The 27,016-nt window shown below is 47.6% G+C and overlaps 1 protein-coding gene across 5 annotated transcripts in view; it reads left to right on the top strand.

Moving 5' to 3' along the window:
• The window catches only part of CHERP (calcium homeostasis endoplasmic reticulum protein), a 1,035,077-nt gene that overhangs the window by 786,263 nt on the left and 221,798 nt on the right, over positions 1–27,016 (top strand). For all 5 annotated transcript variants that reach the window (XM_069649195.1, XM_069649194.1, XM_069649192.1 and 2 more), the window contains 2 exons: positions 4,844–4,960; positions 5,415–5,509. In XM_069649195.1, coding sequence (XP_069505296.1) covers positions 4,844–4,960; positions 5,415–5,509 — 212 coding nt within the window. The remainder of the gene's footprint in view (positions 1–4,843; positions 4,961–5,414; positions 5,510–27,016) is intronic.

Genomic DNA, 27,016 nt, shown 5'->3' with positions numbered 1-27,016 from the left:
CCTCAATTTCTGCAAGCTCCTCAAGACACTCCTATTCCTTCCCTCACTCGCTTCCTTGGTAGCTCTCTTCAGCCGATGATATTGGCGTTCAGGTACCTTATGAGTGCTTCCAGGTCCTGGCCCTCTGTCCAATCACCTTCAGCATCCATCCCCTCTTGCACTTACCTTCGGGCCCTCACCTGCCTGTGATGCTGCCATAGGATGGCACTTATTTGATTTTGCGGCTGGCATCCCCTTCCTGTGCGGTCTTCGCCTCGCACTTGCCTGATGCTCGCCGCAATACTCTCTATGGCACTTCCCACCCCCTTGTGGGACCCCCTGCACTTATCCTGTTCCCTTCACCCCCTCCTCTCTGCACTTGCATGCTCAGAATGTCACAAGGCCCAGTAGGACCATTTTGTTTGTTTAACGTTTTTCATCTTCATTGTCATGATTGTTCCCTTCTTGCCTTGTGGCGCTTTGAAACGCAATTTTTAGTTGTATAAGCGCCTTACAAATGACCAATAAATAAAATAAATGGCGGCAATGCAGTCTGAATTCGCCTCTTAACACTAAGCTGGATGATATTGTTGCCAACATTAGCTCCCGGAATGGACAAAGATAGTGGGCGCATCACTGAGACGAGAATAGGACACCTAGAAGATAGTCATATCTCATGATCAGTTGGTGAAAGGGGTCACGAAGGTGCTCACCGCAGTCAAGGCGAAGGTTTGACTGACAGAATGGCTGTTGTACTATGGCGACATGGGATGGTATGGGTAATGAGATGGGAAGAGGTGTTGGTGCGTGGCGGGCCCTGACATCACAGGGCCTGGGGGAGACGGTCACCTTTTTTTTACGTGGGATGTGCTGGGAATAAACAACCCGAGCAAGGCAAGGAAGCTCTTGGCTTATATTGTCCGGCATCAGCCTACCATTCTTATGTTACATGAGACCCATGTGTTTGGGAGTACCCATGAGGCGTTTGCCCCGAGATGGGGAGCCATAGGTATTATACTAATTATTCCTCTCAGGATAGGGCGTTGGGGGAGGGGGCTCACCCTTATCCACCGCTCGGTCCCTTTCCACTGGGCCACTGTGATAGTATGGGGAAAGCTGGCGCTCTTTAACACCTATGGCCCCAACATTGACGACCCTGGTTTTTACAGATCTATCTTTGACCTACTCACCCAGTTCCCTGACCACTCCCTCATTTTTTTGGGGGGAGGGGATTTCAATACCATTAACAATGTCCTTGATGGGTCCGCCACTGCACGGTCACTTCGGCACATTATGCTCCATTTACGCCCTTCTGATATCTAACGCTGTCTACATCCAGAGGCTAGAGAAGAGTATACTTATTATTCCACTGTGCATAACCTGATGTCCGGAATAAACTATTGGTTTCTGTCTACTGAGTTGGTTCTCAAGGTGCAACAGTGTGAAACCTTGCCACGTGCGCTGTCTGACCATTCCTGGGTTGCGTTGTCCATACTTCTGCACCTACGGCCGCATACTTGCCCTCTGTGTTGGGTGCCATCATCCATGCTACAGGACCTTGGGTTGACAGCTATCCTACAGGATAAAGTCAAGGACGACTTTAACATTAACACGCATTCGGTCTCCCGGTATTCCATCGTGGGGGAGGCATTTATTTAATGTGTGGATGCAACGTGAATTGCTGTCAGTTACAGCAGGGGCCTTTAAGTCCGTCAGGGCGGAGTTGAGTGAGGTGAAACGGCAACTCTGGCAGCTAGAAAACGAATACAGTGTCTCCAAGGACAGGGTGTTGCTGGGTGTGATCAAGGGAAAGGTGTTGACGTTTCAATACCTTGCTGAAAAGGAAGTGAAGTATGCTTTGAGGGCTAGAGCGTAGGGGGAGCGCAAGAAATCTGGAAAGACGTAGGCTATTTTGGTATTCGTGGTCCAGCTGGGGGAGGTGGCTGTCGCCAGCGATGATGTAAAGAAGGTATTTGAGGGTTACTATGCGGAGTTGTATGCCAACGCTGATGCATGTACTGCCAGGGCCTTAGAGGATTACTTTTCTGTTATGGTGCTTCAGTAGCTTCCCAAGGAAGGCAGGCTAGCCCTATACAATACGATCACGGTTGAGGTGGTGTGCGAGGCAATCGTGGCATTGGGGTCGGGCCATACAATGAGTTTAAGCTAACATTTGCACATATATTGCTGTTGGTGTGGGAGGAAGCGATGGAAAATTGGGAGCTACCACCTTTCTTTCGGGAGGCCATCATTACTGTCCTATTGTAGGACAGCCAGCAGAGGTTGCGTTCTACAGGCCTTTTTCTGTAATGTTGACGAGAAGATTTTTGCTAAGATACATTCTGCCTGGCTGCTTCCCTACATTGTCCACCTGGTTCACCCAGATCAGTCTGGGTTTACACCCAGGCCCACAGCGCTGAATCTTAGGCAGCTGTTGTGCATTATGTCTCAGATCAACCAGCGTCCCAGGGCAGTGGCTGCTGCTTCCCTGGGTGCTGAGAAAGCATTTGATTCAGTGTTGTGGCAGTATTTGTTTGTAGTCCTGCCGTGTTATCGTTTAGTGTATTATTTAATAAATTGTGTAGGTCTGCTATATACTGGGCCTGTGGCAGTGTTGGCAATACCAACATTGTGTAAGTGCTGCAGTTGGAGAGGTGTACGCGGAAGGGTTGTCCGCTGTCTACCCTGCTTTTTGCCCTTACCAATGAGCCCCTGGCAGCATGCATCATAACATTGCACGGGTATAGGGTTATCTGCATATCGGGCTGCCCGCAGGTGGTCTTGTTATATGTGGATGATATTCTTCTATACGTACGGGATCCGGAGGTTAACCTGGGCCCCATGATGGACACCGTGCACGAGTTCCCTGGGTATTTGGGATATAGGCTCAATAGGTCTAAATCGGAGGTCTTCCCTCTTACGGATGCTATTACCATTTCCCCAGATTTACTGGGGTTCAAATGGGTGCCATTGCGATTTAAGTATTTAGGTATGGTAATCTCCATGTAATACAAATCTTTGTATGCCGATGATCATGCAGAATTCCTGCACGCACTCGGGGCTAAATTGAAGGTATGGTCCAGGCTTCCCCTTTCACTGTATTGTAGGCTCTCGTTGCTCAAAATGATTGTGCTTCCCAAAGTCCTCTTATATTTGTTTAATGTTAACGAATGGCCAGGGAGGGAATTCTTCACAAGGTTGAGGCCGCTTGGGCTGTCATTTATTTGGGGTGTTGGGGACGGCTAAGCTTATCTGGGAATAGCTGATTCAGAACTATGCACAGGGGGGGATTGGCTGTGCCAGATTTCGAACTCTATTATTTGGTGGCACAGGCACGCTTTGCTGGCTATTGGTTGTCCTCTGGGTACAGGGTGGTTCATGCATCCCTGAAACAGTATGGGGCGGCTCCCACTGGCTTACGATCAGTGGTTTTTAGTGACCGATATATAGACGCATGTTCATTTGATCCTGTACATACTTCTGTGAATGCATGGGCCAGAATATATCACAGGTTGGCTCTCACCACTCCCTACAATAGGTAGGTTCTGCTATGGAACTACCCAGGAGGTCTGCCCCGTATATATGATGTGAAAATACGTGACCTGTTTTCCCGAGGGTAGATTTGGGTCTGTGGAAGACTTTTTTTTCCAAGCAGGCAGATGGCTTTTTGAAATTACTGTATTATTACCGGACCCAAGCTGTCGCCGGTCGGTTGTGGCCCTCCTTTCTGCTTGAGCCGGAGACGCATGCATGCATTGCTGCAATCACTGACTGATGAGAACAGCCGTATGGTTTCCAGACTTTACTGCCTGGTTTAGACAGTGCAAGGGTTTAAAAAAACAGGCCTGCCAGAAATGGAAGCGGAACATAGGCACTGAATTCAGATATGCGGTGGAGCCAATATTGTCTGCTAACCAAAGAAGTATCTATGAATGCAGGGTACCGACTGATGCAGTTTAAAATCCATGGCTACATGATTCCCCTGCTAAAAGCTGCTAAATTCTCCCCGTATGTGGGCGGACGGGCGTGTCTGAAGTGTGGTTTATCTTCTGCTAAATACAACTATATGTTCTGGAAATGTCCACCCATCAGTTTATATTGGTGGACGGTGGCCGATATGTTGAATGACATTGTTGGGGTTCCTTCTGTTCGGTTTCCATTAAAATACTTGCTGGGAGATATAGGTAAAGTGGCAGTGATTACTAGAATATTCTTTAATCTTGCTTGTATCATAACCAAGAAATGAATCCTTTGGCATTGCAAGTCAGCACATGCCTCAAACTGGAAGGGATGATTAAAGAACATAGTGAAAACTAATGAGGGAGGGAGCATTTATTGCTATGGTGACCCAGGCCTACCAGCCTAAGGAAATGTGTGCTCCATTCCTTGCACTTCTGGCTCTTTGAGTCAATCTGCTGAGTAGTGGTAAGTGCATGGGGCGAACGTTGTAGCGGAGCACATCTCACAGGCAGTATAACGTGTGATTAATCCATGTTACTGATCGATGAACTGATCCCGCTCATGGCATGGTATTATTAGCATGGCATTGTTAAACAGAAATGCATACAGTCTGTCTGGGTTTGCAATATAAAAAAGAATGTATTCTCTGTCTGTTTCACACTCATGAGACATGTCATAGTAGTAATAGACAAGAGCATTTCACCTTTTATATATAACCAAGTTTGTCACACAGCATGCACATGCTTGTTTGTTGATTGAAGGGACATAAAAGGATTGTGTTCTGTACTATCATAGAAATATGTATGCTGTTTGTATCATACTACTTCTTGTCTGAAACTGCATTCATTAATGTTATTGTGTTGGCAATTCACAAACATTTAACCTGAATGTTTTTTTCTTGCAGAAGCAGAAGCAGGACCCACTCATCAAGGAGTCGATCCCGTTCCAGGTCTAGGTCCAGATCGAAATCTGCTTCACCAGAACGGAGACCTCGATCAAGATCTCGCAGCAACACTCCACCGTGAGTGTCAGCGCACCAGTTTTGCAGGGCTGCAGCCCTCACTTTGTTGGACATGTCCCTCTGTGTTCTAAAATGTCCCAGATTCATGTGCATGTCAGTTGTACCTGTTTATCAATATGTCCAAGTCTCCCTTGTGGAAACTCACTCAGTCTTGGGGGATTCTGATGTTGGCAGATCCATTATCCTGCCACTTCCAACAATGTTCGTGAACAAGTTCAGCTCTTGATATTTGTATCGGATCTATTTTTAGAGTTGTTCTTGTGATTTATGTTGAGCTAACTTTGGTAATACTGTTATTAAAAACCGTGCTCTCCAATCCTTATTTATGTGTTCTTCTGCCCTTATTTTGGAATGTATTAAAGTGCTTGGATGAATGGTTTGGGCGATAGCAAAACACCCCAAAGTCTTGTTTTGTGATTGGTGTTGTGATCAGGCCTTTTCATTTTAATCTTAGGTCTGCACCTGGTTTAGGGTCAGGTACTGCCCCCCTAATACCAGACCATAGACTCGGAGAAGAAAATAAAGGGCATCAGATGTTGGTGAAAATGGGTAAGAGAAATTCTACTTTCCTCCACGCTCTGTGGCCTCCAAAACATATATCGGCCACTTCACTCCTCTTTCGTCAGTATTGTAGTTAGTTCCCTTACCGTTTACAGCCATACAGCCTTTGTTCTAAACCTCCATTGTCTTCAGAGTGTGGAATGTCTTTATATATTAACTGTTTTCTTTGTGCATAGTCGTCCTATGTAAGGAAAGGACGCAGCTGTATAACCTCACTGGTGTTGTCCACCCAGGTGTGAACACACCATTACATATCTAACCTTTATGCAAAGGTGTTATAGTGCAGTACACCATATACAAGATTACATTTCCTTTAGTAGTTGAGCCCAGCAAGAAGGCATGTCTTCCATCCTCTGGCTACAGGGTAATGACGCAGACAACAGTAATAATTTCATGTTGTGCTTGATGTCACTCTGTGCTCCTTGGTTGAAAACATCCTACATGACCTAATCATCCACATTTCTGCATGCACTAGTGAAAGATTTCAAACCAAACCATATTGCTAGCACTGGAAATCATAGCTTTTTAAAAATAGATTTTGCACAGCAAATAATCTGTGTGCTTCAACTCTAATACAGTTATAGCTTGCAGGTTGTCATGGGTGATTCTCTCTGTATTGCTTTGTATTTATGTGGCAAACATGTTTACACCTTGGGAGATGTAGTCAGACCACCAGATAATATCATATAGAACACAGAACCGCTTGTTATTAATCATTCTTTTATACAGTATTTCCAGTAATACTATACCATATTCAGCAAAACAATTTGTAATATTGCTACAAATACCTCCACATCTGAAAATCTGTGTTGGTCTAAATATTTGAACTAGAACTGGTTTTCATAGAAAGCTAATGTTTTGCCTTGTGTGCCACTTCCATTTATTGACAGAATAATAAGTAAGGTGTCAGATGCCTGTGTGAAATTTGTTTGCAAGATGTGAGGAATTCGACCAGCCGTACATGCTGGCCGTGGGCTGTGCTGGTTTTGAAATGTGGAGGTAAATGGATCATGGTAAACCTGTCTCAGGAAAATATGTCGGGCTAATCCTCACACATTTTCCTTTGCTCACAACAAAACAAACGCATAGACCCGTGTACTCTGGCATGGACACAGGCACAGTACGCCCCTGTCATATTTAGTTGTTATATGAAAGCAGAGCATGACGTCATTCCAAGGAGAGGTGGGTGTAGAGCTTCACCCTGCTTTGGACAGCCTGATTAACTTACAAAGGCTCCATGGAACCACTTTGCTCTTTTGTTGCGCCATGCAGTTGGTGGCAGTGATTAACATACCAATAGAGGGTACTTCAAACACCAAAGGTTAGCAAAGGAGACCGGAAACCCAACAACCCTTTCATATGTAAGTGTGTGAACCTGAAGCCAGCTCCCGCCCTCTGTATCAATGACAGTGAACTGACCTGTCTGAGTCTATTGTTGCAGTAGACCACACCCACTAGGGGTGGCGGGGGCCCATACCTAAAATACTAGAATGTGGTTTGCAGAAGCCAGAGAGTCTGGTCTCTCAGCAATTCAAGGGAGATCAGCCACTTTAAAAAGGAACCACATGGGGAGAACCATTAACCAGAGAGACTCTTTGATCACAGCAGACAAGAAGGAGTGAGCCCAGAGCTCTTTCTGTTGAGTGAAGGGCTCGCCATATTAGTACTGGACAATCCTTGTTCCTGTTTCACCCCTTTACCTTTTATTGTCGCAAGGCTCTCTGGTTATGACCTCGCACATACAGAAAATTGTTGGTAGGACCCCAGAATTGGTTCACTAAGGTAGGCTCAGCCTACACCAATAACAATGTCCCACTTGTCTGTAAAAGAGGGCTGGAGCACCGCAGTGCCGGATTAAACCCTCTGGAGACCTCTAAGCAGTCGCAAATTATTTCCTGGTACCTGTTCTTTTCGGGCGCTGACATTATAGGTCTACAAAAGAGCGACGACAGACAATATTTACGATTTGTTCAAGAAAATGAAAGAATTCTTAAGTGTCGCCAAAAATGAGTAAAAGTGCCTGAACAAGATAGATTTGTTCTGTTATGGTAAACAGTGAAGTTAATCAAACTTCATTATAACTCAGAAAAGCTAACTTAGTAATGCAGCTTTCGGGTGTATATACTCATCGGTGTTCTCGAAGGGAATATTCTACTAGGGTCTGGAGTCGGCTGGAACTTGCGACACACTAACTCACAAAGCTTTGTTTATGGAGGTTGCGCGTGCTCTACTGGGATAACATTGAACTAAGAAGGGTGCACGTCGGCCACTAGATGGAGATGACCATCACTACTGTACGTTACACGTACGTAGTTTGCACTGGATTTCGACAGCTGCCAGAAGATGAGCTTTTAAGAGACAAAACTATTATGTGAATCTGATGTCTCTGTTTTATGTACTTTTAGTTAATGGGTACATTAAATGAATACAGTATTTTCTCAATAGTGTCTTTAATGAGTCTTTGGTCTCGGGAGGATAGTTCATGGGCAACGTGTTCACCTTGGAAGCAAGACGATCTGGAGCAACACAGGTTTGATCTCCGGGTCTGCGCTTGGAAACCTCTGGGTATTAAGCGCATTAAAAATAACCTATCATCTATGTTAAGTTTTCGTTTCTTTGAGTTGAATCATTTTTTTCTATCTTTTGGAAACAATTTACGAAAGCTCAATTGTAATTTTCTTTTAAGATCAAATAAATATTATTTGATCTAAAAGGAGTGGGTCCCATAGGCCGGTGACTACATTTCCTATTTGGTAATCCGGAACTGGTTTGGTTTTAAGCAGATCTGAAGACTTCACTTGAAGCATGAAGAAGATCTCATCCTTGGGCCCTAGCTGAAGGTACTCAGCCTTACAGCTTCCACCAGTGGAGGAATGCCAGGAACATCCAAAGAGGGAAGCAAGATCCCTCACCTTAATTTATCTCAGGGAACAGAATGAAAAAAGAACTCGAAGACCCTCCAGCCTCTTCAGTACCTGCTAGGCTCTGCAGCAAGCTCTATGGGCAGGGAGTGCCAGAAGGCTTCTGAACCCAAAAAACCAAGGACCAGGCAGCTGCCTGCCACATACTCCCTATGTCTGGGCTGTCTGCCTTGAAGGGCTTTCTCAAGCCCATTGAAAAGGCGGGCAGGAGTGCAATGACAAGCACTTGCCGCTGTCAGCATTAAAGGACATTCCGGAGCCAGTTGAGTTCCTCAATCCGCAACCACCTACAACGCTGACCGCTGTCAAGCCGCAGTCGCTGAAGGAACCCGACACATCTTGACCAGTGCCTCAGAACCTCCCATGAGCGCTGAGACAAAGATTCCTGACCGAGTCGCTGTGAAGCCCAGCCATTTGCCAAGCCTTGCGCTCAAACCGGCTTGCCACCTAATACCCGCTGCAAACTCCCATCTCGAACTTTGTCGCAGAAGCCGGATAAGCACCCTGAAGCTGACTCAATGCTGTCCAGCACCAAGAACTACAGCAAGAGGTACATTGTGGTTCTGTCTCCCTGGTCCTTCCCACCTACCCTCCTGTCAGTATCAGGAGTGCTTCCCTTTTCCTTCTTAGAAAACTCTCTTCTCTGCATTCCTTTACAATGTGGGTTGTAATTAGTAGTGTTGTTAGATTGTCTGTTCGATAATAAAGTCGATTGTAATACATCGTTGACTGGGCACTCCTTTTTATCATTGATTAATAATTGTATTTTCGCTGTGTTGCAAAAAACCAAAAATCTACTACCTTTAGAGGAGGTAAGCCTGCCGTTCTGTCCACATAAACAAAATTGGACAAGGAGGTTTACAATTTTAATTGCATGTTTGATTAATCCAATCTTTTCAGATCCATTCTGTTGTATTAGAGGTGTGGGGTGGATTGATGGTTTAGGAACCGATATTCCCCCCTGCACCACTGGTACCCCAGGATTTGAATTGTCACATTGGTGGCAGACGGTCGGATCTAGTTGGAGCTTTGTGCACAGCTTAGTCACCCAACAAGAAAAGTACTGTTGTAGTCAAAGTTTAGAATACTGCAAAGTATTTTTTAATTATGGTCTGTCTTGACATAGAGACTGTGAAAGGCATGAGCAAAGTTGTCCTGCGCGTTGCAGGTCGAGAGGGGACCCCTCCCTCCCCCCCGCCTACAACAGCATCAGGATTAATAAACCTGTGCACCCGAATGGAGATCTTCAACAAGGTGGGTTTGACGATGGCAAGGAAGACAACCCGAGTGGTGTTTCTCACCGACTACCCCTCATGGAGGCATGTTTGGAGTCTCAATACTCTAAAGTGTCAACAAGGTGATGGGTTAGTGCAGAATCCGACAGGTCTCCGGACTTGGCACAGCCTCTAAGTGGCCCAGTATTGGTTCCTGCTGTTAACGGTGCAGTGGCTAGGAAGCTCCTGTTGAATGATGGGGACTAGCACTGAAGGAAAATAACAGTGGGACATGGTCATCATAAAGCTGCACAAGCTGCCACTCGGAGGAGGCGACCAACAGATCCACCTCTAGCGAGGGTAGCAGTAGTAGTTAAAACCAAGGTGCCTGGGACAAACTCAGGCACCACATCCCCAAAGATTTAGATTTATGAAGTGGGGAAGGACATCTGATTGGTTTGAAGCGCTCGTGCTTGCTTTTCAGCAACAGGAGATGGAGGTACTCTGGGGTGCAGCCCTGGTGAGTCGCTTGCTGACACTGGGGACTGATGCAATTCTTCAGTTAACTCCTAAAGAAAGGCCCATTTATGAGAGCACGAGTCAGCCATTCTCAGGAAGTTTTGTAAAACCCCAGAACAGTATTTCAAGAGCTTCAGAGAGTTTGGCAAGTAAAGTAGGCAGACATTGAAGCGTTCCCACAGTTGTCAATGAAATATCTTGGTGGGTGGGTGTCAAAGTGGACACATTTAGAAGGGTTTACAATTTTGATTGCGTCTGAGCATATCTTGAATAATTGTGAGATCGACTTACACCAGCATCTTGTAGTCAAGACTATTACAGACCCTAGAGAGTTTACCAACGCTGCCGACAGGTTTATCAGTACCAGAGTCCAGAAAAGGCTCAGGCGAGCACACCCAAACCAGAAGAGAAATGCTCTGACCAGAAAGTTAACAAGGATGGGAATGTAGCGTGGGCACTACTTGTATATAGAATGGTTATTAATGTAAATAATAATACTGAATAACTTAATGGTGACCATCAGAGATACAATGTAGACTACATCGGTGAAAAATGAACTGACCAAAAGTGAAACCTTCACCAGACCTAAGATCGCCAATGAATGTAGTTAATACTACTGCATAATTCAAATCTATATTCAATCATTTCATAGTCATTTAATCATGAACACCAGTGATGAAATAAAGTCTTTCAATTTTATTTTAGTTCATTCTCCATATTAGTCTTGCAGAGACCTTAGCACCTTAGCCGCTGATGCCTTTCGGTCCGTGGACCTTTCTCAGGCCGCGCTTCCTCGAAGTGGAACCGGCAGGCATCCTCGAGTCCTTCGGTCCTCAAGTGCTGCAGCGAGAACCCTCCAGACGAGGGTTGTCAACCGTTGCCCACAAAGGACCAACCCACTCCTCTTCCAAGTCAGATCCCCAACATTCATGAATGGAAACCCCACAACTTCAGTTCAGCTGTGCACCCCTAGCGCTGGGACACCTGCATTCTCACAACCCAAAAGGTTGTTTCTTGTGTAAGGAACTGGGCCGTAGGAAAGGGGAATCCCGCTTGCAAGGGCTTACCCAAGCAAAGCCATAGTTAATGTTTGACTCATAGAGGAGGCCATCATTAGTATGGGCCTCCTAGAGGAGGACTTCCCACTAGGTTAAGGAGTGGCCGAATGTGGACTGGTAGTACTGAGTGGGAACGGCACTGGATCTCCAGTAGAGGTCCGATTCCCAAGAATACTGTTCTTAGAATAAGTGCAGATCAATGGACACAAAATGAGAGGGCGTGGCTTGGCGGCCATGCAGTAGGAGGCACTGCTGGGAAGCTCCTACGTGACCCTGAAGAAGAGACTGCCAAACTGGCAAATTCAACTTAAAACAAAAGTCAAAAGTAAAGCAACAGACGTCGGAACACCTGCAGATCACTTGGTGAGCTTACGGAGCAAAATAGGAGCAGTGAGCGTACACAAAACAGCTAAGGACGCCGCCGGCACGCAACAAAATGGCAGGTGCGAGCAGCCCGAACTGCTGAAGGGGAAACCCCAGTGTGTGATGATCCGGAAGGCGAAGCGCATAGGCGGAGGACCTTTGGTCAGAGCCAGATACCCACCCGGCACAACAACAGACATCCTCTGAAGGAGTGGGCAGGAACGGCCAGACCGCTGGAAACGGACTGCAGGAGAGGAGCCCAGAGGGCCGACACGAAGACCACAGTGGGACGGGGGCCAGAGAACTTGCGGGCCCGGTGGTGAGGTTGTGCGCTCAGAGGGACATCCAGATCCAGGGCAGGACGCCCCCAGGTCTGCATAGCGGACCCAAAGTGAGTGAACCCCCACTCCCCCCCCCCCCCCCCCCCCCCCCGACTGACAGAGCCACTTTTCCTCCTGGGAACCAGCTGGCGGATTGGAGGTGAGACTGAGACCAGCCAGCGGCTCTGAGGAGAGCAGTGCAGGTACCCGCCCTGTGGGAACAGGCACTGGAGAGAAGCCGCAATCAGCTGGCCCCCATGGACTCCCGGACAGAGAGGAGGGGTAACGCCGAAGACCTTGGGGGACGGGGGTACAACAAGGAGAGTGAAGTCCACCACAACGGATCCAAGGAAAAGGCCAACCCCCATTGCGACATTACTCTGCGATCAGCACTCCGTAGGGAAGAAGGTGCCGAGATGAACGTACACTGCCAGGCGAAAAGGCTAAGCAACATCTAGCAGAGGAGGGCATACAACGGAACGAGAGACTATACAAAGTGTGGGGATACCATGCACCAGAGAACAAGTGAACAGGGGGCGAGACATTGGCAGCACATGAGGAGGCCCATGATAAAGATCCTCTGGAGGAACTGAAGGAGTGGATCTCCAAACAGCTAGGCCCAACAGAAACGGTGAAAAGAGGGCCTGAGACCATCACCCACCCACCGAACACAGGCAAATAATGGCGGGGGATCTGTGAGAAACCCACTCTAAGGGAAGAATCATTGACCAAGGCCCGCATGTCCAAGTGCACGTAAGGGCCAGCCTAGGATCCACACATGCATGAGTGAAGGTAAGTGCCCCCGATAAGGACAGTAGAACACAAATTAGACTGGTATAACTTGTACGGCAAGGAGACCCTGTAAACAGGAGGGAACGCAGCGGGCTGAGCAGGAGCAGGTAGATTCACACCCTGAATGTCAGGAGAAGCCGGCCTGGGGACACGAGAGCTGAATGGAGTTGGGTTACAGAAGGCCCCGGCGCCACTAAGCATCACACAAGGCGGAATCTGGCCCCACACAGACCTAGGTGGTGGCCCCAACGGGAGGAGCATCAGGAAGAAACAGCACCTCATGCCTGCACAGTGATAATGTCAAACAGGAAAACAGAAGGGAAAACCAAACAAGTCAGCATAGACCCTTTCACCAAGGCATCTGGGAACAAGCAGCCGGCCCAGTCAAACACGGAGATGGCTGCAACAAATGCTCTGTGCCCAGCAGAAAATGCAAATGAAGGACTGATCCTAGAAGCAATTGCTGCCCTGAAAGCATCCTTCGAAACTAAAATGGAAACAGCAATAGTGCCCTAAAGGTATCCCTAGAAAACAAACTAGACATGGTCATGGTAGATGTGGGCCTCCTCTGCCAGGATGCACTGAACCTAACAGAGTAACGACAACGGAACAGCAAGTGCAACAAAAGACCACTGATGTTGCCGTCACACAGAAACAAATGTCGGAAGTGCTGAAGTGAGTCAAGATCCTGTAACGTAGAGCGGAGGACGCGGAAGGGAGAGCACGGAGGAACAACATTCGTATGATCGGGCTTCCGGAGGGCGAAGACGGCAGAGACCACACGGAGTATGTCGTAAACATGTTGCTCCTGGAGATCGGTGCCGGAACACTGTCCCAGGGTTTTGTGGTAGAGAACGCACAGAGCGCTGACCAGGAGACCCCAGCAGGGTGGCCCCCCCCCCACACTCCCCCCCCAGAATCCCCAAGCCCCCCCCCCCTCACCCGAGAGCGATGATCGCCAAGATCATTAACTTTAGAGACCGGGAGAAGATATTGACATTTTCAATGTAAGGGGGAGTGATCACCAGGAACTCCTCCAGGATCACCATATACCCAGACTATACAGTCATGGTCCAAAAACAGAACGAAGTTCAGTCCAACAAAAGAACGCCTCAGAGCATCAGGTGTGCGCACATGCTCCTGTATCCCGCTAAACTCAAGGTGAAAATCCCGCTGCTTTGACTCGACTGAAGAGGCCCACGCATGGATGGACCAGCAAGGCATCCCACAGCAAAGGCAGAGGAATGCTAATAACGACGAGAATCGGCCCCGATGAGGAAGAGCGTGGATCACCAGGACTAAAGACGTCAAGTATTCAGTAATTCAATCAAGTCAGATGGACGGTATGAAGGAGCGACTGGCTCCAATCCTGCCGTAATGGCCGAGAGAAGCAGTACCCCAAAAGCAAGCATTTTAGTTCAGATGCCAGTTTTGAGGCATCACGCAGCGGCAAGCTTGCTCCACCTTGGTGAGCACGGCAAGAGAAGCGACGAGGCCCGAGCAGGGGGAAGGTGGCTGGGCGTTAGTTTTGCAGTTTTTGTTTTGGTTATTGACTGTTGAGTGTGGTTGGAAAACGGCACTGGTAGCGGATGGACCGACATAAGAGATAACCGAAGAATTTGAGCGAAAAGCGACTAGACTGACAAATAGCAACAAACTTGGAGGAACAACCTCAGATATAGTGGGGAGAGGGGCCTTGACGAAAACGGATGGTCTCAAGTGATGGCCGAAAGGGGAAGGTATCGGGCAGTAGGCAGGATCAAGGCTATGGGACAACAGAGCCGGAAAAGACAATGCGCACATGGGCCCAGGTGAGCTAATAATAGCAACCTGGAACGTGAGGGGACTTAATACTTAAGTCAAGAGGCTCAGAGTTTATGCCTGGTTGAACAGAATGAAGGTCAAGATAGCAATGCTGCAAGAGACTCATTTAACAGAGAAACGGACCAAAGTTGACAAGAAATGGGGAGGGCAGGGGTACAGCGCTACATACTCTAATTATGCAAGGGGAGTGTTAATATGGATTGCCCAAGGAGTACCCTTTCAGCTAATAAAGCAAGAAACGGATCCGGAGGGGAGACTAGTGCTGGTCCATGGTATGCTGGAAAGTAGAGAGATTGATTAATACTTACGCTCCGAACCATGATGTGACGGAATTATTCAGGAAATTAGCACCCAAACTGGCCGAATACAGACTCAACGTTCATCTGGGCAGGAGATTTCAATTGTACCCTGGACCCACTCCTTGATAGGTCGGATGACAAACCTAGGAAGCCAGCACCTCCTGCAAAGGAGTTAAACAAGGCCCTCGACCGACTGCAGCTGGTGGGAGAGGATACACACATTATAGTGCACCCCACGGGATATTTACACAAATAGATTACTTGTTCATGGGCATTGAGTCCTTGAGAGATTTCACGGGGATTCATATTAAAGCATGCACACTGTCTGACCGCGTGCCGATATTAGCAGCATTGGCACACACCCATAGGAAAACCCCGATACCAACATGGAGGCTCTGGGGGAGGGCGAGTTAGAGGAACACTTGCATGAGGTGGTAGATTACTTCGAGCATAACGAGGGAAGCGTTGAAAGTAATGCCACACTCTGGGACGCGTTCGAAGTAGTGATAAGAGGGGCGCAATTGGCAAAATTGGGGGACTCAAAGGAGCAGCAATAGAGGAGCTTGGCAAATTGGAAAGGGAGATAGAATTAGAAGAGCAGGGATAGCGGGCAAGGAACCTGGAGTACTGATGGAGTTGAGAACGAGATGTATAGAACTCTGGGAGAAATTAGGGAGGCTGAACTATGGGAAGTACTTACAGCGGTGGCATGCGGATAGGGACAAACCTGGAAGACTCCTGGCCTGGCTCACCAAGCAGGAAAGTAAAAAATACCCCATAACAGTACTAGAAGATGATACAGGGATGCTGCAGGGAGAGAGGTTAGGAATCGGGAAGATATTAACAAATCTCTTCGTCTCCTTTTATGAGCGACTGTATGCCCCTAACCCAGAGGTTGACCCTGGAGCCATTGCAGGCGCCCTAGCAGAGATCAGGCTACCGAAACTAGCAGCAGAACAGGTCCAACAATTAGATGCTCGCCTTACGGTGGAAGAAATAGAGATAGTAATTACGAAAGTCCCTTTGGGTAAATCCCTGGGCCCGGATGGGCTCCAGGGTGAGTTCTATAAGATATATTAAGGCACCACTGCCCCGAAATTGCTAGAGACATACCAAGACGCATATGAGAGAATACAACTGCCAGGTAGCATGTCGGTATACGCTGATTTACCTCATTAGTCAGGACGCCCAAATACTTATGGCGGTTCTAGCTACCCGCCTAAATCAAGTAGTGCCCACATTGATTCACCCAGACCAGACGGGCTATGTCCCGGGACGGAACACGTCATGGAATCTGCGTAGGCTACACCATGTGATAGACCGGACAAATCTTAGACAATGCACAATAGTGTCCCTAGACGCTGTTAAAGAATTTGACTCTGTGAACTGGGGGTGGCTACTGAATGTCCTCGCCCACTTCGGCATAGGGGAAGGGTTCCTCAGATGGATCAGGCTGCTGTATAATGACCCTAGGGCCAGAGTGAAAACGGGGCGACATATTTCAGAAGCCTGGAGAATATACAGAGGAACTAAGCAGGGCTGCCCACTGTCACCAATGACCACCACACTACCCAAGAGGTTGACATTGGCAGATGCACTTCCCACAGGAGTATTAAAGGATATTAAGGGGAGCACTGAGAGCGCATGTTAGAGGTGGGGGCCTGAAGAGTAAGGAACCTTATATTCCAGTCGGACCCAGATCTGGACAGAGCTGCATCAGGGGAGACCACGCAAACCGAGCGCCTCAACTCAGGATAGGGACGCAAACTAACCAACCCTACTAACAATTTCCCTTTCTGCATACACCTCTCAAACTCCAAACCCAACCAAACCTACAGCACAACAAACCGCACAAACTTCACTACACTGCAACAACGAAACAAAAATACACATAGTCGTGCACAACAGTACACAACGTCTACCCGCCGCAAACACCCCAGGCACAGCCAACGGACCCACCGGTCTGAGGCTGCCAACAGCACATCACTGCTCTCTTGCACTTTTCCTGCTTTGTCCCACTAACTCATCCTCCCCTCCTTTTTCAGAACCGCCAGGGGACCACTCCGGTGGTGATAGTGCGCGGTACAAATGTCCTTTAACATTAACCAATGTGATATATATATATATTGGCTCTGGAACCGCTGGCGATCTTCCTCAGAGCCGAATATGGGGACACAGGGATAGATATAGATGGAGTGGTGCATCAAATTTCGTTGTATGCAGATGACATGCTCCTCTTTGTAGAGGAACCGCGCATCAACCTACCCTGCCTCTTGGAAGCAATTGATGCGTACACCAGACTCTCGGGGATAGCTATCAATAAAGAAAAGTCCCTGCAATTCCCCCTGGCAAACTTAAAGCAGGTCCGCCCGGCCAGACTCCCAGACTTGGGCCTAACCCGGGCAACGCACTGCTTTCGATACTTGGCAATAGAGATACACCATTACACTGCAGACTCACATAAATGTAACACACAGGCGGCTCTCGAAAGAACACAAAAGGCCATGGATTTTTGGGAAACACTTCCTCTGGGTATGATGAGAAGGGTGGCCCTCCTGAAGATGGTGGTACACCCGCGCCTGCTATACTATTTCACGAACATCCCGCACACCATACCCAGGGTCTTCTTTACAAAACTAAACAGAATAGCACAAACATTCTTATGGGGAAGGGAGAGGTGCAGGGTCGCTATGACTGCAGAGAGATTATGAAGAGGGAGGCATCAGACTGCCGGATTTAGAAAAGTATTACCTGGCGTGGCAGTTGCAATTTGTAGTCAAATGGCTGGAGGAAGACAAAACAATAGACACAATCCTCTTCCAGCCAGCGCTGAAGCTATACTACCTAAGGGAACTACCATGGGTCGATAAATCCCTGCTAAGGACCCTACCGAACATGCTCAAATTCGCAAGTTATGGACCGGGGTGTGGAAAATCCAGGGGATGAAGGATCTCTATCCGGCACAGATCCCACTAGCAGGTTTTGTGGGCATGGACACAAGTGCGCTTGCAATATATTGATCCCAGTGGGAAGCCAAAGGCGTAGCGCAAATAGGAGATCTGAGAAGGGAGGATCAATGGGCGGATTTCCAAGACATGGTAGAAGAGCATGATATACACAAAGACCAAATCATTCTACACAACCGTATGACATTGAAAATCAAGAAAAGATGGCCAGAATGGCCAGAGCAAGAGGACACGAGAGGAGAACTGGATGCATGGTACGACATATCAGAAGGGGGGACAAACGACTTCTAGGCTATATAAACAATTGCTGAGATCTAACAACTCGCAAATGCTACACATAAGACAGCGTTGGGAAGAGGAACTCCAGAGGCCCTTCAGTGACCAGGAATGGACCAGGGTGTTGAAGTATCCAAGAAAAGTGGCCGGGAACGCAAGGTTCAGACAAGCAGTTATACACTACACACAGGGAATACCTCACGCCCAAGAGGATGAATACGATGAAGCTGGGAGACCCCCGTGAGTGCCCCTGCTGTTCCGCAGATGAAGCAGACATGGTCATATGTTTTGGGCCTGTACAGTAATATAGATCTTCTGGGACAAAATCGGAGTCAAAGTAGCAGGGAGTCGACTCCAAATAAAGACAGGGAACCTGGAGATGTACTTGCTGGGCCTCTTCCCCAGAGGAGGTAGGCATAAGTCGCACCTGATGAAAATGAGACTAAATATGCATATTGGCCAAACGACGGATAGCGGTGGCGTGGAACTCAAGGGAAGGCCCAACAATAGAATCATGGTGGTCTGACCTCCAGAAGTGGGCACTGGCAGAAACTGTGGTGTGGATAAGGGCGGTGCAGAGAGGTGAGGGGGAAACGGGACAAAAAATAATGGCATGGAACTCCCTGATGCAGGACTTATTCGGACAAAGAGAGGAGAGTGACAAGGAAGATCCCAGGAGAGCAGAGGAACAATAAATGAACGATGGAAGGCTGCACTCGAGGCCCCCAAGTGAACGAAGGCATAAGCGAGAGACTCCGGAACTGCCCACATAGACAGCACCAGACTGAAGTGCCACGGCCGCTCCTGGACAGCAGATGCAAAGCGAAATCGATGTGCAGTGCCAAAATGCCGGTTATGTTTTGTTTGTTTGTTGTAGTTGTTGTATTAACACAAAATAAAGAGTTTAAAAAAAAAAGAAAAAACCAATGGACACAAAACTCCTGCGATCAGGGACACGGCGGCTAGGATCACTGCTATCACACGGCAGTGGGTACAGCCAGAACAGTATGTTGCTGGGTCTGTTCATGGAGTCAATGGGTTTGATGGAAAAAGTAGCGATGATAGAGTTCAGTTGGTGGGGTGAAACAGCACAGTGCTGTGTAGTGGTGAAAGACTCACTCCCTATCCCATGCCTGTTGAGTAATGATCTTTCTGACCCCGAGATAGTATCCGCAGTCACCAGATCGAAGGCCAAAGAGGCTGCTAGATTGGAAACTCTTGTAACCTTAAGGGCCTGGAGTACTTCCAAAAGGCTTGTGTGAGGGACCAGCGTGGCGGTAGCGCCTGGTCAAGTTCCCCAGACAGCTGAGTCGCCTACTCCTGCGGGAGAGGGGCCAGTAGCCACTGAGAATCCTTCTTTGGTAGCAGGGGACTCGGGGGGGGGGGGGGGGGGGGGGGGGGGGGGGTGGCGGAGGGGGGGCTTCAGTGTTGCCTGGCACAGCACAGGAACCTGAGGTGAAGGACCAGGTAGTTTCAGACCTGAATGGCCTGCCCAAGCTGCATTAGTTTATATCAGTTGGAGGCCCAGATCAGACTTACTTCTTTAAAGCCTAGGAAGAGTGTGCCACTCTGGCGGGCCTGCGGAAGCAGGCGGAAGAGCAGACTAAGGCTCCTGGACTGTTCAAAGTGTTCTTGGAGGATGGATTCCTGTACAGTGAGCCAAAAAACTGAGGTAGGGGGCACAGGAAGGTTGTTGATTCTCCAATGCCACACAAAGTAATATTTGGATTTGTGTCTCAGATTCCTTTAGCAGGTCACTTGGCCCCAGTTTGCCATAAAAGTTGAGGACTTGTCAAGCTTCTGAAAAGTCAGATGGTGCCACATAGACCCCTTAGTTTCACTACCCGTCATTGGGCGGCCCTGCGAGAGAATGGGCATGAACATTGTGTGTACTTTCAATCCCAAAACCAGCTCGGGGAACAGATACATATTGATGGTGGTTGACCATTCCACTAGGAAGCCTGACTGTGTCCCTCTGAGGAACATCACAGCCCCAGTGGTTGCAAAGGCTCTGATTGGGATGTTCTCCCGTGTTGGTTTCCCCAATGAAGTCTGTTCTGACGGGGGAACAAACTTCATATCGTCATATATGAAGGCTATGTGGGAAGAATGTGGAGTAACCTACCGATTCTCCACAGCCCTCCATCCACAAACCAGTGTTATTTTGGAACGGTTTAACAAGACCCTGAAAGACAGGATGGGTGGCTTGTAAGAGCACCTGAGGAGAAAATGGGATATTTCCTTGTGCCTACTGTTTGCCTACAGGGAGGAGCCACAGAACAGAGTAAGGTTTAGCCCCTTTGAGCTTGGTCCTCTCAGGCGAGTGAGAGAGGCATGGTATGGCACCCCGTCATCCCCTAAGCAAGATGTAGTGGACTATGTACTTGGCCTTCGGTCTAGAATGGGACATGGGACAGTCAATAAAAAAAACCTAAAGGTCAGTCGGGAGTTGATGAAGCACTGGCACGACCAGAAGGCCACAGGGACAGTTTATTCTCCAGACCAGCGGTATGGATTATGGAACCTGTCAAACCCAATGCCCTTCAGGACAGGTTGACTGGACCTTACTGTGTACGTTTCTAAATTATCTAATTGACGTGAAAGGACCTAAACAGATGTGCAGGGTCTTTCACGTCAACTGGCTAAAACCCCATTATAGCCAGGGATTACTTGGTCATGGCATTAGTGACTGAGGAGGAGACCGATCCCCTCCCAGACCTCCAGCACGCTGAAGCCACAGATGGGTCAGTTGAAGGTGTTAACCTTGCAACTGACCTGTCGGAAAAGCAACTGACGGACTTCCGCCATTTAATGGGACAGTTTGCCGATCTGTTCACTGACGCCAGGTCGCACAGGTTGATGCACCCATGATGTGGACACTGGAGACCGTAAGCAGGTGTAAATCAGAATTCACTGGATATCCGATAAGGTAAAGGACGCATCAAAAGTATCTTTCCAAGATGTTGGCCCATCCCACAGCCCCTTTGCTAGCCCAGTGGTAATGGTCCCTAAAAAGACCAGTGGTGGGACTTAAGGACACTCTATAGGGTACTGGCAGGTCGACTTGACCATCGGAGCAAGGGAGAGGTCAGCATTTTCAACACCAGAAGGACATTCAGTTCACTGTTATGCCCTTTGGATTGAAGAATGCCCCTACCACTTTTCAGAGGATGGGTAACCAGGTTTTATCTGCCCTGGAAAAATTCAGTGTTGCCTATTTAGACGACATTGCTGTTTTCAGCCACACCTGGGAGGACCACATATCCCACCTGAAACGAGTGCTTCAGGCGCTGCAGAATGCAGGTCGGACTATCAAGGTCACCAAGTGTCAGTGCGGAGCACAGTGACTTTTTTCCGGGCCACCTGTTTGTTGAAGGTAAGAAACAACCTCTTGAAGCCAAAGTACAGGCTGTGAAGGGTTGTGACATCCACCGCCACTCTAACAGGTGAGAGCCTTCCTAGGCCTCACTGGTTACTGCAGGTCGTTGTACAAGGGGTATGGGACCATTACCATGCCCCTGAATCTTTAACGTTAAAAAAGATGCCAAGAAAGATGACTAGGACCCCCGCGTGTCAAACCTCCTTTCAGGATTTGTAAGGATGGATTGTGCAGAGCCCCAGGTCTGAAAGTGCCAGACTGGTCAGGAATTCATTATCCAGACAGATGCCTGTGATTTTGGGTTTAGAGCAGTTTTAGCGCAGCTGAACCCTCAGTGGGAGAAGTAACCTGTCGCTTACATTAGCAGGTGATTAACATATAGGGAAAGGAACTGGGCCATCGTAGAAAAAGCATACGCTGTTGTTGGGTCAGTGAAGAAGTTCAAACCCTACATATTTGGGTCTCACTTCACAGACCACTGGTCTTAGATTGTTAATGGCCATGCAGAGGGAGAGCATTAAGCTTTTATACTGGTCCATACCTCTACAGGGATTACGTATGGACATTCAGCACAAGCCCAGGTTCCCAGCATGGAAAATCAGATGGCCTAAGCAGATACTTTCAACTAGATGATGAACCAGACACTCAGTAGGGTGGTGCTTCTCATGTTGAGGCTGAGGGGCATGTGAGGAATTCGACCATCCGCATGATGGGTGTGGGCTCGCCTGGGCTTTTTCTGAAATCTTTAAGTAAATGGATGAAAGTAGACCTGCCTCAGGGGCTTATCCACACACATTTTCCTATGCTCACACCACAGCAAACTCATAGACCCATGTACTCTGGCATGCACAAAGCCTACAGGTACAGTCTGCCCCTGCCATATTTAGTTGGAATAGGACAACACAGCAGAGCACAATGTCATCCCAAGGAAAGGGGAGGGGGGGGTCATGGACAGCCTGTTTAACTTATTTAAACACAACATTGATCAAGACCAATAGTACCAGACAGAACTCGACATACATTAATTCATGTCTTCACACCTTTTAGTTTTACATAAATGATTGAATTATTGTATTCTTTTGTATAAAAAACCAATTCACATTGACAATTCATAGATATACAAAACTGTACCTAATGTCTCCCGACATCTCTCTGTATTCTGCTGAAAACATGCATATCCAACATATCATACACATCCATTCCTTTTTCCACACACAACCTCCAGGTTATGAAACCACATCCAGTCTAATAACCAGAACACACGAATACCTTCAGTACACTATTAACCACCACCTAAAACTAATAACATTGTTTCTATTTCTTTGACTCTCAGTTGACACGTGTGTCAGCCGGTATTCATTAGCCATGCAATAAGGCTAAATATTGCTACGGCCTTCATCAGGACAAGAATGGTATCTAAATAATGTACCACTCTTACTATACTTCAGTGTGTCTACAGTAAAAACAAATTCTGTAACGTTAAAAAATGTATGTATATATTCAATTACTTTAAAAGTTCTGTCTGTACTCTACTACTTTGAATGACTGAATCATATAATACAATTTGGGTTGTAAATTAATTCGGTTGCACTAGTGCATACCTTGTATTTATCGCGTGCACTTTTTCAAATTTCCTCAGCCAGCCCTCTACTTGATCTGCTGTTTCTTGATGCACCCTCTTCTATGGGTGCAAGATACAGGTGGGAAAGAAAAAAGGCAAAATGTCAACGCCCATGGAGAAATATTCTCCACGTCATGTACTGCCACGTCACAGCCTTTGCATTATGTGTCCTTACCGATAACTACTGTTCTAAAGCACCTTGGGACGTCTTATTTTGAATAACGCGTCAACTGCTGCATAACTCCCTTACTGGAAATTCCCCAGGGAGAACTCCCTCTTTTCTTTGTAATCTATGGAAGAGAAGCCAAAGGATACAGCCTGGGTTATATTAACCATCACTGTACCTTTTATACAGGTATGAGCTGTTATGTAACTAAATGCTGTCTTATGCTCCCTTACTTTTAGGTGGGCATTAGTTACCCTTCTCCGAGGCGTTAGGACACAGATGTGAAGCCTTTGTGCTCATATACATTTCTCCCCTCTGTGGATCTGATATCATTTTGGGCAACGGTCAGTCAGTAAGACATACAATGCAGCACGTATTTAAGTCCATGTGTGTTTTATCCCAGATGCAATATGTCGTATAGCGACCTCGGGCTGTTCCTATCTCTAGGCGGCATACGCCCCCTCTTTGCTTCAGAATATACTCCAAATGTATAAGCATACACAGGGACACCAATGGTGCTCGCCGTGTTATTTCTCTCATGTGGGTACTGTCTTTTCATCGCCACCGGGCAGCTCCTAACTAAAAGCAGCGAGTTCCCCATCCTTTAGTCATGATTAACAAGAATTTTGTCCTCGGCCAAAATGTCATCAATGCAGCTGCATATGTAAATGCGAAGCGCCGCCCGCTTTAATTATTCATCCCGGTTCCTGCATCCCATTCTACTCCTTCACGTTTAACGGCTCTGACATATATGCATCTATTAGCATGAAAAGCTCCAATATACTGGGTTTTCAACACTAACCCCTCCTTGCTATCCCCATCTCGGTGTTAACACGCTTACCTATGTGAGTTAAGCACTTTCCTTCTCCTGCGGTCTCTCAAATGTGCGCGCCATGTGAGTCAGCTCCTTTATTTATTGGCTCCTTTCATGGAGAGTGCAACAGGTTGTACTCAACTTGCAACAGTATCCATGGCACATACACCTGGATAGGTTGACAACATAGAGACCTTGATGCAACTCGTAGGTGAAACTTCATATACACCTATGAAATTTTCACTTTTCCTCAAATTTCTAATAGTCACCCAGCCTGCACTGACTGATCTTTAATGTGTGTTTAAAGCGGGCATGTGAATGCCCCCAAGCTGGGGCATAATAAATGATCCTTCACGGTCTAGCTAACCCCTGTTAATGAGAATTGGGGGTCTAGAAAGCTGTCTGTGCTAGTTGATATAGTCCACACAATGTAACTACAGAATCTGCCAGTGACGTGTTCTGCAGAATCAGCGGCACTCATTCTTAGCTCATCTCAATAACCAGGCCACATTGTTAAGGGATTTATGTAAACATTCGATTATTCCACTCAACTGAAATGTTGAGGCCCCGATGGACCGTATCCAGGCGGTAAATCCATCTCTAGTGGGAGCTTCGAACCCACACTAATTGAGAAACAAAAACGCTATGTCTTGAGCTTGTGGATCTGCTTAGATAACATGATCGAAACTCAAACTGACGTTGACAGGGCGTCATTAGTAATGCTATTCCTAGTGTGACATGTACTGTACCCCTGGTCCTTCACGCGTCGAGGTCCCTCAGATTGGATTTGCGACAGACTTCGTTGGTGGAAAAACAGAGTTCTCTTCTAGGCTGATGCCTTTGATTTACTGAAGTTATATTGGTAGGATTTTTTCCTTTCCTTTATTGTTCCTCACCGCACGATTGCTCATCCACTCGAGAGCTTCTGGCGCACAGACACAGCATTGACGACTGATCGTTTGACACCCAGACGCGGGCTTTCGGGCCTCTTCGGGCTTCGGCCAGTAGAGAGAGGGGAGGGGGTGAGTTCTTTATACTGACTCCTTTTAGAAAATGTTTATCCTTTTAGCCCCTTTCTTCTCTTTTCTCTCAAATGTCCTGTTTTATAGATAATTGACAAAACCACTTCCAAATTGTGTCGTTCTTGCCGTCGAAAATGTTTGTGGAAAGACACGCATCACGTGTGCAACCACTGTCTCCCAAGGGATAATGCCGAAAAGCACTGTAAATCTTGACCCCTTTCCTGGCTGAAAACCCTAAAAGATTGGCGGATGAAACGCTGGCCCGCTCACGCTATGCAGGCCGAGGTTTCCATAGACGTGACGGAAGACTTCAATGAGAGGGCAGTTGGGGAGTAATGGGTGACGCAGAGGGCAATCTGGATCAGTAGAGGCCCCTGATTCCGAGAAGCAGGTCGGTGGTCCTGCGGTGGAGACGACACCTGGCGGCCCCGGCACACACAAACATAATCACGCTAAAGACATACCCTGCGGCCGACCCTCGAAGACAACCTCGATCGTCGAGGCCCATGCGCGTCTGGGTATAAAGCCTCAGGTTCCTCACTGTCCTGTGGGCCTATCGACAGTTCCCGAAAACGGAAACAAAAGGTCTGTTTGGACACCGCATATGGAAAGTCCCTTCTTTCGCAGGCTGAAGAACAGGTGTTGAAATGCATCTCAACGTCTCCTAAATAAGCCCTGAAAATACAAGCTCTAATTCAAAAACATGTTGGCGCATCTCTCCTAAAGGCAAGGGCGGCGAAAAAACACAAACGTGTGACGCCATTTACTCCTGAGACCATCCAGACAATCTTCCATTCCCTTAGACACATTCTCTGGGGCTATGCGCCCTAAGGACAGCCTTCCCACAAAATCCGCCCCTACTAAGGATGTCACCCCTTCCCAGGGCCCTGTCATCTCTGGCTTCCCACCAGAATGTCGGTTTACACCAGACCAATTCAATAATATCCTAGGGCGAATGTCTCACTTTGTAGACTTTATGAACAGACACCCAGATCAGTTAACGGTACTCGGAGATGCCTCACAGCCGGGTGCCTTAGCAGAGCCATCCCCTGCCAAGAAAACGTGCCTTGAGCCGCAGCGCAGCACCTGTGCGCTAGGTAGGCACTCCGGCCTCGGCACCCCAAGACAGTGCTCAATATCAAGACCCGTTGCAAGTCCCATATTATTATGACCAAGCAGGAGATCAGGGGGATCGCTATAGCCAGAATCAAGACCAGTACTATGATGACAACATTTATGTAGTATAGTCCCCCGACCATCAGGACCAACCGGTTGCAGACTCACCGGTTGACAACCAACTGCAGTATAACCAACTGTTACTGAAGGCGGTGCAACATTTCAATATTGACACAGAGGAAACACAAGCCGATAAGTTCTTTGTGGAAAACGGCTAGCATAGAAAAGGTGTTCTGCACCGCATCCACTGACCTCCTGTGCATTAGGGGCCACCTCAAACCAAATTATCTGGTTACTACCACCAGAAAGAGGGCGAAAACTCCCCTGGCGTCGGCAGGGGCCCGCCAGACAAGGAGAGTAAAAAGATGTACACATTTCAGAGAAAGGTAGCTTCCTCTGCAGCGTACCAAACAAGAATTGCCAACAATACAACCTTGTTAGCTAGTTGCAGCTGCCACAAATGGGACTAGTTTGAACAACTACTACAGTCCGTCCCAGAACCACTGAAGACCTAGCAACTTAACATTGTTTCAGAAGGCAAGCAAGTCTCAAGCTGCAGCCTGAAAAACAATCTTGATGCGGCGGACAACACAGGCACATCCTAGTCGAAGGGACCCTTCTTAAGCCGCATGCTTGGCTTAGGCAGTCAGGGTTTAAGCTGGTCACCCAAGCTACCCTCCTGAATATGCCAATAGAACAAAAAGTCCTATCCGGTAAGGCCATAGAGGACACCCTAAAGGGTTTCAAGGACAAGCATGACACACT

The sequence above is a fragment of the Ambystoma mexicanum genome, chromosome 1p (assembly GCF_040938575.1).
Source record: "Ambystoma mexicanum isolate Mex_15411 chromosome 1p, UKY_AmexF1_1, whole genome shotgun sequence".
Classification (NCBI taxonomy): Eukaryota; Metazoa; Chordata; class Amphibia; order Caudata; family Ambystomatidae; genus Ambystoma; species Ambystoma mexicanum.
This window is presented reverse-complemented; position numbering and strand designations above follow the sequence as displayed.